This window comes from Argentina silus (assembly GCF_951799395.1).
Source record: "Argentina silus genome assembly, chromosome: 3".
In the NCBI taxonomy this organism is placed as follows: domain Eukaryota; kingdom Metazoa; phylum Chordata; class Actinopteri; order Argentiniformes; family Argentinidae; genus Argentina; species Argentina silus.
Window position 1 is genome coordinate 21612588 of NC_139657.1, and position 12807 is coordinate 21625394.

The 12807-nt window shown below is 43.0% G+C and overlaps 1 protein-coding gene across 1 annotated transcript in view; it reads left to right on the forward strand.

The window, feature by feature from the left end:
* Positions 1–244: 244 nt before the first annotated feature.
* kcnq1.2 (potassium voltage-gated channel, KQT-like subfamily, member 1.2) overlaps positions 245–12807 on the forward strand; it is a gene marked incomplete at its 5' end in the record, with an annotated part of 145122 nt that continues 132559 nt past the window's right edge. The window contains 2 exons of the mRNA XM_083666517.1: positions 245–696; positions 8864–8954. Of these exons, the coding sequence (XP_083522643.1) occupies positions 245–696; positions 8864–8954 (543 nt within the window). The remainder of the gene's footprint in view (positions 697–8863; positions 8955–12807) is intronic.

Sequence of the window (12807 nt, forward strand, 5' to 3'; positions counted from 1 at the left end):
GGACAATGGTTAGTGATTGTGTACTGTATTACAAGGTCACAGTTACCCCCCTGTCTGATCTATTTCCCTCCTCTGCAGATCTGGCCACACATGTAGTCCCACACACTACATGAGCTTTGCCTCTGGGGCAGATATGCCTCATTAGGTGTGGTGTTCCCCATCCTGGTGTCTCCCTCCTACACAGCTCCAATCCACCTAACCTCCAGTCTAGGCCCTTCTGGGTCAGACACTTCTGCTGTTCATCATGGGTGAGCGTCGAGGACGCCTCTTCTACCTACTGTGCCGCGCGAACAAAGACTACGGTGGTGGAGGGTTGTCCAAGGCCTCGGGGCCTAACGGCCACGCCAGCACCAGCCTCAGCCTGAGCGAGGACAGGAGCCTGGAGGAGACCACTGATAGTCACAGCATCCACAGCCACTACTCTCCTGTTTCACTGGAACAGGACTCCTCAGTGGTGAATAATGGATCAGGCATTCCCTGCACCCGGCCGACGGACACAAAGGACCCAGTGCTGCAGATCGACCACCACGTTGGCCAGCCTTCTTCCTCCTCCTGCCCTCCTCCCTCTGCCCTCCTCCTGCACCCTCAAAAACGCTTCCAGAGCCGCTACGTGACCAAGACTAGCATGCAGGGGGATGTCTACAACTTCCTAGAGAGACCCGCTGGATTGAGATGCTTTCTCTACCATTTCTTGGTGTGAGTAACAGTACTTCTGTTTATTTTAACACAGCTAAGAGGTCAGGCTAGGCACTTGCACATATATCCAAGTATAGCATCTTTTGGATGACTTTACAATTTGAACTTCAAGAATTCATGGCTCTCAATACATGTTTTTGAATTTGTGAAGCAGAGATTATTGCAAATTGTGCATGACTTTCCCAATGAAACAAATGTGACAAATTACTGTCATCCAAATGATGTAGTCTATCTATGATCATATATATGATATGATTTTTCATGACTTTGTAGAGCTGAATAAGTGAAGGCAGGATTGTAGACGTACTGCATAAGTCAAAGGTCAAACATTTGGACCAGCCAATCACTAGCTGTATCAATTCAGAAATCAAACACAATAGGATTTGCCACATCCGTCTTTAAAACACATGGAGTCAATTACTTCTAAGATCCACCTCCTTGCTTGTTAATTACAGCTAGTGCTGCTGCCTGTAAGGTATATGTTCTGGTCATCCAGTAACAAAAGGAGAGGTGTCTGTGGCCTAAGGGTATCTACAGTGAGTGTCTTAAGACTACGAACCAGAAGGAGGTCAACACGATCCTGTCAACCACACCTTAGGCTCCTGTTGGCCGTGCTCTCTGTTCCCCTCAACAAATCAGCCTCCTCATGCATGAAACATGACAGACCTGCTGCTTATCTGTCCAACAGGGAAACACATGGGCTCTTAGTTAAAACAGACATAACAGCATTCTTTCTTGTTAGTTCTTACTGTAGAAAATCATTATTTCTTCTCCATTCTCTGTCAGGTTTCATTCTTGAATTTCAGTGGTTTCATTTTGATTCTCGGTTGACACACTGTTGTCAGACTTGGATGTTTCTTTGATGCTGGTTTTATACATAGACTATATGTGATATCTAAACTTTGGAAGCTGGGTTTTTTTGCCACTGGTGTGTGTTTAAAATGGTTAACTTTCTGATTGTGATACTGAGTTATATAGTGGACTGGATGTTAAACATGGAATTTAAAGGGATAGTTCTTTTTTTCTTCTTTTTTTTTTTACAGTATAGTCTTACAACATAGTCAGATGGTTACTTACCCTGAACGTAGTACAGTGTATGGGCAAGGAGAAATCCAGCTAACTTTAGCCATAGCTAACAAAAAACAATGGGAGTGATGCAATTAGACAATGTTCAATATTTGTGTCCAAATCACCTCAAAGTAAGTCAGAAGGTTAATTTGAGTTGATTTGGCCATGCAATTTTGAACTTTATCTAATTGCCCCCATCACTCCTATTGTTTGTTTGTTAGCTGTGGCTAAAGTTAGCTGAATTTTTTAAACAGCCATGGATTACAGTTTCTTCTAGCCCATGGACTACTTTCAGGATAAGTAACCATCTGACTATACTGTAAGGTGTAAAAAAATTAATTATCACTTTAAGCTCTTCTGTTTACATTTATGTAGCTATTTATAGAAAATCATGTTGCATGTTTCATGCAATCATTTCAGGTTATGTAATGATGTGATGATGAATAAGTGGGGTTCAAGACCTTGATAGAATTATTCTCTATACAAGCAGAAATGTCAATTCCACTGCTCTGATCATTCAAGTGAAACCGTTTAGTTGAATATTCATGTCACTCATGGCACAATTGAATGGAAACTGCATTGAGAGGACTGCCTCTTGTTTTCCTCTCCGTGCCTGTTGTGTTGGACTCACTGCTAATCCCCTCGAGCAGTAATTGAAACTATAGTGTTCCCGCTCACACAAGAGAACCCGAGACCAGGCTCGTTCAAAATTAAACCCCTCTGATTGATCCTTGCTGACGCTTCTTTAAGTAACTCTTACTTGTCAATGAGTATCAATGTTGGCCCTTTTCTTTTGCCATCCGTCGGGCTGCCAGGGAGAGAAAGGCAAGCATAAAGAGCCCTGGGCAGCAGCCATGACAGACTAATAGGCCTGCTCTTCATTAGGATGACACAGATAGAGAGACACAGATGGATAGAGAGACGAGTGGTTGCATGCCAGCGACTTCAGCCAAATCCATCACTCTCTTATCTGTTTAAGGCCGGGGCCAGGGCCAGCGTCCAGCGTACATGGATGGACAGGTGTCCGTAAAGAGTCTTATGCAATGACATGCAGCTTAGTCAAGTCAGCAGGCAGACGCACCAGAGCACAGACACAGACATCCTATGAGATCTGGTCCATGTTTGGTCCCGTGGCTCTTATCTAACACAGGAGACAAGGCTTGTGTTTGCTTCCAGTGACCTCAAGTTTCGGGCTTCTTCATCACATCCTCAATTGCTCTGGCCAATGGAAATACAGTTTACTAATGATATGTGGTCTGACCTGTCTGCTTCACTTATTACCACTCCAGTAATAAAGTACTCCATCATGTACACTCATCAGTTCCCATCATACTTAGGTAAACCAAGGTGAACGCAGTAAACTGATTTCCATCATGCTGTGTCTGACCTACAACGGAGACCCAACAGGTCTAGTGGGTGTTGATTAAGACCTATGTGGTGGCTGACTGAATGACGCTGTGCTGATCTCCTATGATGTTATCTACAGTGTTAGTAGATAAGTAGACAAGATAGCTAAGCCTCAATAAAATGTTTTTTCGTTTCTATGGATGGATGGATGGATGCTGAAGTGTAATCCACCCTAAGCTCCATAGATTGAGGAGGTCCTGTCTCTCAGAGCAGGCTGGTCAGATGTTATGATCGAAGAGAGGGTTGTCTATTTCACAGCCTGGCTCAGGTTCCTGAAGCCAAGTGGTCCCAAACAAATCTTGCCTTTTAAAAAATGGACAGTAGTATTCCAAAATGTTTGAGAATCAAGTGATGTGCCATGGACTGTATGGCTATTTGAATTATTTAAGTCCAATTTGGCCTCACAGCATATTTGAGCAGATACTCTCTATTAAGTAAACTAGTTAACTCAATGCACTGTGCTCTCGAGGAGCTGAGTTGTAATCTAGTGCAAGTATTTCCACAAGTACTTCTAGGAAGCAGTGACTGACTATGAATAACTAATATGCCGTAAGTAAAGTAAACTAGCCACAGTTAATAAGTAAAGTAGCCGCAGATACCGGTGAATTAAGTGGTGGTGAGAGAAGACAAGCTCCCGTTAGTTTGGTCACAATCCCTCCACGTATATTACAGGATGTTGGAGCCTGGTTAAACTTGAGACTTGTAATAAGCATGTACATGACTGCATTATACTGTCTTATATTATCTCATAATGAGCTATTATGAGCCATTTCCTGTCAGTTTAAAATATTTCTTATAGACATACATAGAGTAACATAATATGATGTATTATAATGACATAATAAGGGGTCATACATGCCTATAATGTGTTATATGTGTGTGCCTCATAGAAAGGGTTCCTGAAGTTTCTTAAACCCAAAGGGCTGAAGTTTCTTAAACCCAAAGGGGTGCAATGGCCTTTTGTATGATTACATAAAACCTGGATCCTTCAGCTAAGCTTGCTCTAATCAAGCACTGTGGCTCTAGCATTCATCCCAGCTGTTACAGTCAGAGCTAAGGAACCCAAGCGCACGACACAGAGACCGGACACAAATATAAAAGAATCAGGTTTTAATGAGGGAATAGGGGCGAACGGAGTAGCAGGGTGGAATGGCAAGCAGGGTAGGGTAGCAGGCAGACAGGGCAGGCAGGCAGGGCAGACAGGGCAGGCAGGGCAGGTAGACAGGGCAGACACAGGCAGGCAGGTAGGCAAGGCAGGCAGGTAGGGCAGACAGGGCAGGCAGGGCAGGTAGACAGGGCAGGCAGGACAGGTAGACAGGGCAGGCAGGACAGGTAGACAGGGTAAGTAGGGCAGGTAGGCAGGGCAGGCAGGGCAGGCAGGACAAGTAGACAGGCAGGCAGGGCAGGCTGGCATGCAGGTAGACAGAAACCGGGAAGTGGTCTTATAACGACTAACAACGATCTGGTGATGAGTGGATGGGAATCCGGGGTTTAAATACTGTGAGTAGATGAGGTGATGAACCACAAGTGAGAAGACCGAGCAGGTGGAGAAGATGACAAGACTGATCGCTGGAGCCTGTGCCACGGCCACACACACACAAACACACACAAACACACACAAACACACACAGACAGACAGGAGAGAGAGAGATACTGGCACAGGCTGGGTGGAAGTGGAGGACACACATGTTTTGCACTGGGTCATATACTGATACATATATATTTTGCTTGATCATATTCCACAGTTATAAGCTGACTGACTTTCACTGTTGGAATAAGCTTCCAGTTCCCAGGAATCAGGGGGACAGATAGTGGATTTTTGGCCAAATGGTTTGACGTCACTGATTATGACAGACGTTCTTGCCTTGCAGTGCTACTCCCCAGGAAGGCCAGTGACCTCACACAGTAATACACTGGGAGGGGGGGGGGGCAATACAGGTACACACATGCAATACTTCCTCACAGCATCCCTCCTCTGAGATTATTTTTGGTGCTAGCGTGAATGGCTCTAAGCTGCAGATAGGGGGTTGGCAGGCTCATAATGTACTTGGTTTGAGGGGCTGCTGAGGGATATACTGCGGTCAATAATGCTGGCTAAACCACCAGCTGTTTTGCTTTAATCAAATCCCAGGGGTTTGTCCTTCCAAATAAGGTTCTCTAAATGGTTCTGACCTCGTTTGGTCACAAACACAAACACCTCCCCGGGGCGTCAGGCTGCCGTGGCTTTAGGATATTAGGACTCTTCTCTGAGTCTATGTGCTGAATATTCTGATAAAAAAGGACTCTGGCCTGCTGTTAATCTTACATAATTATGACTGTTTGTTTTTGGCATGGTACCTACAGTAGTCAGGATTTGTTTTTTGTTTTTTTTCTGTCTATATTCCACTCTGACACAGAATTTCCCGTTTGAGACATTCCAAGAGGTTTTAAAACATACTTCAAACAAGTTCATTGGATAAGTGGAATTGATTTTGCTGGTCTCAGAGATTGGTCATGTTGTCTCTTTGTATCTCAGTCCTCTCATGGCTTCATATTTTGAGTTGTAACTACCTTCCTTTTATTCTTCCAAGAGCTAAGACAATGATGTTGGTGTATTTCCTTGTTTTGCTACCAATGGGAGGTCCACAGACGCGATGTGACACTATAATAAAATTCTCTGCTGTTGTGAAACCCATGTCCCCCTCTTCCTTGACTTTTCCTTAATATCTGTTTTTAATATAATAGCATTGTTACAGTTAAAAAATCTGGAATTTGTATAGTCTTACAGTATAGACAGATGTATAGTCAACTGGGACTTGTCCTGAGGTGCGATTAACACCTGTGCCTTCACAGTAGCTTTACCCTCACCATGGTGAATCGAAACTGACCTTACAGTTATGAATGGCTCTCCCATTTCAACTGCAATGGCAATATCAGCAACATAGACAGGCAATAACAGTTATTTGCATAATCAAAGAGATTACTTGTGAATAGAAACATGAGCTACATGCACCTAGCCTGCGAAGAACAGACACATACCAATCATCACATCCGTATGTCAAACACAGGCTTATTACTTTTGTTTTACTAAAGCCCCCTGTGTGTGTATTTCTCTACCTGTGTGTGTATTTCTCTACCTGTGTGTGTATGTAGGCTACAGTAGCCTATGTGTGTCTGCGAGATCCACATGCAGGGAGACATATTCACCCCTATCACAGACATTTGGAACACTTTTGTGTGGAACTCGATTGGTTGTTATAACCCAGGAGACAACATCAATATTTGCTTAGAATGTGATTTGCATGGTGGAGCATAAGAGCCAACAAATTTATCTGTGGAATTTACTGATGCATTTGCAACATTTTTTTTACTTTTACTTTAGCAAATTACTGGTGTATAGACCTTCTTGCATACATGTATACTTACAGTATATTTTAATATGTCATTATTGCTTCAGATTTGTGTTCTATTTTACTTGTTTTACAACCACTGGTGCTTCATATTTGACAGCATTTTTTTTAATAGTATGTAGGCTGTAGTTACACCAATTATGTCTGTCAATATGTTATATTCACTACGTAAACTCTTTCAAATACAAAATGTTGTATTCTAATGATTCTTAAGTTCTGACTAAACACAACCAGTGCACTATGTTTGTTACACTAACGTAACAAATTTACGTTTTCAAACCTCACTCTGGGTACTTTGGTAATGAGTAAGTAATGAGGGCCCAGGGCTTCTATTGATCATACCACACAATACAGTACAATTGCAACTTTTGGGGATCCGATTGATGAACAATCCAATCAAAGGAGATACTTCATAAGTGATTCTGCTACACTCTGTAAGAAACAGCAATAACGTCTGAGGGACGTTTTGCAGAAAATAGACACTTGTGTGTGACCCAGATAAAGATGACATCATAATTATTAACTATTTACAGTTTCTCCCCAGATATAGAAAATGCCCTTGAATAAAAAACGCATGTCAACTATGAACCAGCATAACAATATTCTCTATGACTCAGGATATTACAGAGGATTTATCAGATTACCAAAATTCATTTTCTCTCTTTTGATGATTTCCCCCATATGTGTGTTAATCCTAACAGGAGTAAATGTCAGAGACACAGAGGATATGTTTGATGAAAATTGTTGGTTGCCTAAATGCTGCAATGCGGTTACCATGTATCAACATCTGTTCTTTCTTCATAAAGGATTTACTCACAGAATACATGAATTCAGCATGACAGTACCTCTCTATAGCCTATGCAGTAGCATTTTTTTAAATCCTTCTCTATATAAACTGATCGTATGTCAAGGCCTTGTTTGACTCATACTGCATTTATATAGCGACTTTCACCGCATCACTACTAATGTGAAGCACCCACTTAAGTGATGCCTTGGCAGCCATTATGCACTAGAAAGCTCAGCACACATCAGCTGTTAGTGGTGATAATCGTCCAAGGATCAACCGAGGCATACGCTGCTTAGCTTCCCAGAGAAGACAGCAGTGGGATGCAGGGTGGTATGGCTGCTGGGTTTATAGCACTATAGATAGATATATAGATACAGTGCCCTGCGTAAGTAATGGGGCAGTGAAGCATGTTTTCTGCTCTACACTCCAAACGTTGCATTTGAAATCCAACAAAGGGTCAAGTAGAGATTCTCAGCTTTTATTTCATGGTATTTGGGTACATATTGGTTTCACCATTCAGAAATTACACCACTTTTTATGCATAGTCCCCCTATTTCAGGGTACCCAAAAGTAATGCCACAAATGTATCAAATGTCCAAATTAAGCACTCACAATCCTTTTCATGCAATAACTGCCTGAAGTCTCCAACCCATTGACCCCACCAGACGCTGGGTATCTTCTCTGGTGATGCTCTGCCAGGCCTATACTGCAGCCATTTTCAGTTGTTGTTTTAATATCTTATTGCCTAAAATCCGGTTTTAATGAGGGAATATTGGGGAACGGAGTAGCAGGGTGGAATGGCAAGCGGGTAGGGTAGCAGGACAGGCAGGACAGGCAGGCAGGGCAGACAAGGCAGGCAGGCAGACAGGGTAGGCAGGGTAGAGCGGCCAGGCAGGCAGGTAGACAGGGCAGGCAGGGCAGGCAGGCAAGTAGACAGGCAGACAGGGCAGGTAGGGCAGGGCAGACAGAGCGGGCAGGACAAGGCAGAGTGGGCAGGACAAGTAGACAGGCAGACAGGGCAGGGCAGGGCAGACAGAGCGGGCAGGCCAAGGCAGAGCGGGCAGGACAAGTAGACAGGCAGACAGGGCAGGTAGGCAGGACAGGGTAGGTAGACGGGCAGGCAGGCTGGCAGGCAGAAACCGGGAAGTGGTCCTGTAGCATAGAAAGAACGCGGTAAGACAGAATAATGTTACAGGAAACGAAGTGCTGCTAAGTGGCCGAGGGCGAGATTGACTTGTAACGACAAACAATGATCTGGCGTTTTTTCTTTTGTAAATTAAAATCTCTTTCTGAATTGACTGACCCCAACCCTGGACAGATTTTATTGTATTTTTTTACAAATTATTTTAACATTTTATTTTTGTATATTATTTTATTTTTTTGTATTTTCTTTATACATTGTCAGTTCAATTCAAGTTTTTCTTACATTCCATTGTGAACAGACATCTACGACTGATCATTTGTATGGAGTGATAATAACAAATGGCTAAGATTTACTATTGTTTCCCCTCCACAGTTTCGTCATGGTCCTGGTGTGTCTTATCTTCAGTGTCCTGTCCACCATAGAATTCTATGCCGACTTCGCCTCTGGAACCCTCTTCTGGATGGTGAGTGGATTTATGACTGTGTACTCTGTAGTAATGCTGTGATTACTTGTAGTTGGTACACTGTTATTTAGCACTGACAATTGCATTAAGTTGTTTTTTTGTCATTATTATAATAGAATAAGGACACTTGAACAGGTGTACCTACAAGCCTCTAGCACAAAATGCTGTACATTAATTTAACTCCTATTATTATAATGGACAATAATGTGTTCTTTCCTCAACACAACACTCTGTTGTTATATAACAAAAAGTATGAAACTATTGACACAATGCTGTACAGCTTTGCTGTGATCCAAGGTGATTCAGTTGAGTCTCATTGTAATTCTATAAACATCCACATGATGGGGATAGAACATCTTGGATTGGAAGAATAACCACCATCTTAAATTTAACTCAAAGGTAGATAAGCAATTACACGGCACAGAAAGTTGGAGCACAGACAGTGCACAGTTAGCATTCTTCAACTTTACAGACGTAATAGCATAATTCAGCGAAGAGATGACGTTTATCAGATGTTCAGGACTGTACTGTATTCTCAGGAAACTGGAAAAACTCACAATAAAAAAAGAGGGTTTTCTAAAGGTGAAGGTTTGAATACTATTTATTGGTCATTATTAACTTCACTCTACCAACTCTCTTGGTTTGTTAGATTATATACTGATACTGTAGGCTAAGTGATGCAATAAATCCAGTGCTGACAGTAAATACAGCCCTTATTTGGAACCAAGACAAAGAGTTTGCATCATCCTTCTCTCACAGGCACTCATAAACATAAACACACAGACACACACACACACACACAGACACACAGAACACACACACACACACACACACACACACACACACACACACACACACACACACACACACACACACACACACACACACCTCATCACGAGTGTGGGGGCATTGGGAGGACAGGAGTGTACACTGTGTTCTCTAAACTTTTGGCCAGTGCCCTTTGGAGGATCTACAGGAGTTATTCATTTATTTACACCCTGGAAGAAGAGCTCTCTGTTGCTTCATTACACTCGTAGAGAGAGAGATGGCACTACTGTTGTTAAAAAAAAAAACCTAGTGGGGTAGCAAGGAAGACATAAAGACCTGATCAAATATCTTGCAGATGACATTTCACAGTTATTGTAACACTTAAACCCCATTGAACCCCATTGTTGGTGCGTCTGCGTGTGTGTGTGTGTATGTATGTGTGTGTGTGTGTGTGTGTGTGTGTGTGTGTGTGTGTGTGTGTGTGTGTATGTGTGTGTGTGTGTGTGTGTGTGTGTGTGTGTGCGTGTGTGTGTGCGTGTGTGTGTGTGTGTGTGTGTGTGTGTGTGTGTATGTGTCTGTGTGTCTATGTGTTTGTGTATCGTGTGTGCCTGTATGCGTGCATGTGTGTGTCACGATGGGGATATTTGTCGTAGAGTGGCTATACTTAGCTAGTTCTAGGTTAGCTGACATCCATGAATCAGGGCTTGCTTGTTTTGGATGGCAGAGAGGACATTAGTCCTTGAGGATATTTGGCTTTCAAGACGGCTGCCAAAGTAAAGCTAGCCAGGCCCAGCGGGGTGCACAGACATCCATCACGTGTCACTCTAGTCGCTCTAGTCTCTCCCTCCTCTCCTCCTCTCCCCTCCAGGTCCGATCACATCACAGCTGTTTGGCACATCAAAGCCTCTTACCAAAAACTAGGCTCATATTGTAACTCATATTGTTCCATATAGACCCTTAGAGGCTTTACACACGATGCAGGGCCAGCCTGAACTGAGCTTTGATGATCCAGCCTAGCGCAGCTCAGCTCGGCTCAGTTTGTTTTGGCTCTGTAGAGTAAACCTGTCTCTGCTCTCTTGACGTTAGTACAGTACCACATCATTTGTATATTGATTAAGCTATCATCATTTAAAATAATTGGGGAACTGAATTCTGACCTCGATTGTGCAAACATTAGTCACAACCGCCCTTTAATAAGTATAATACGTGTATCTACTGTACAGCTGAACATTCTGAAAACAATTGAAAAACTGAACAAAACCAGGTTAGGAGAACACAATCTCTAACCCTGGTAGTAACGTTGTGGGAACCAAATCTAGTTAGCCTGGTTTCTAGTTAGCCTGTCCAAGTGTTAGTAGCCTACCATCTGTAGGTTATGCAAGCACCGCCGTCCTTCATGGCTACCATGTCTACTTCACACAGCCGTTTGTGTGCAGTAAAAGCCCATCTCTCTTGCAGTGGGACACAGATGAAACAGTCTAATGACATTTCAGTCTGATAACACTCTAGACTCTGAATAAGCTCTGTTCCAGGTTGGCTTTATGAGATTACGGGACATAAAATGAAACTGCCGGCTGTTTTTAACAAACATCTACTGTAGTTACCGGTTCATGACCTCCGTGTGACCCATTTTAGGGAATTATTGTAATCCAACTCAATTTGCCAAATTAAGCTGATTCTTACTTTGAAATGTCATAATGACTATTAATTGCACAATTAACCAAAATAACTGTTTCTTTGGATTGCAAGAAGTAGCACTATTTACTACAGGAAATAGGACTGTAGCATTAAGTATTATCCAACTCATATTCTCAACACTGACTGGTAGTTTGTTAAATCTATGTTTTATGTTCCCATTGAACATGTCGTGTGTATTTACAAGGGGTTCCTTTAAATTTGACAAGCCATTGCAAACAAACAACCTTATCTCCCATCCTCTGAAACCTGGGGACAAGTCGGTTTGGGACAGGTGTGGGAAAATAGCCTTGGCAGTAAGGACATTGACACCTTTTAGACACAAATAACCATGAAGGGTCCAATGTTATATAGACACAATGCAGGGCAATGAAATTTGGTCTCTCACTCGCTCTTCTCAGCAAACAGGCTGTGCTAGTCGGTCAAGTCAAACTCAACAAAGGTTGTAGAAACCAAATGAACCTTCTCTCTCATTCCCTGTTTATCAATCACAAAACTATTTATGTTTGGTAATTATGAATGCTAAATTTATATTACAGTGTGTTTTCCCTGTTCCTGTGAGATGCTATTGATAGGATATTGTAACTTGTGGCAGTCACAGTAGGTGAAGATGTCTTGAGGGTGAGTGACAGGTCATTGTTTTTGTGAGGGTAGTGTTATGTTGTTGCAGCAGGGTCTGTGATATTATGTTTCATGTTGGGGGAGCCATGGAGCAGCCAGTTCAAGCAAGCAAAGGGACGGCCACCCACATGAGTAAGGCCATTACTGAGGGTTAGGTGGCCAAATATTATGGAGACATGGTGGTCATGAAAAAGATCCGTCAGATAGACAAGTCTTGTCACACACAAGCTTTGAGCCATGGCCACCCCCTTCACCTGCTCCGCCAATGAGACCTGTCTGTCAGCAGCACATCCACACAGGGCACCCTGACGAGGGTACATACACACACACACACACACACACACACACACACACACACACACACACCCACACACACACACACACACACACACACACACACACACACACACACACACAATGCGGCACTATCATGTACTTAACGTGATATACAGATATGGTCTACATTCACAACAACCCAAACACCAGATGTGTGAAGATGAAGAGCTCAAATACACCCCACCTGATAAGCATGTACGTTACCCACCATTCATATCCTGCTGAGGGACGTCACCAGGCTTCAATCATTGAGCCATTGACCCTGACTGAATATGAGCTGTCATCATCACAGATGTTATCAACGCTCGCTCTTTACCCTGGTGGGTGGGCTCATATGAATGGCGCCCTACCAAAAGACCACCTTGGTCCCCCCCCCCCCCCCTCTCCTTCAATACACCTGTCTACCCCCACCAATATGTTATCATGCACTAAA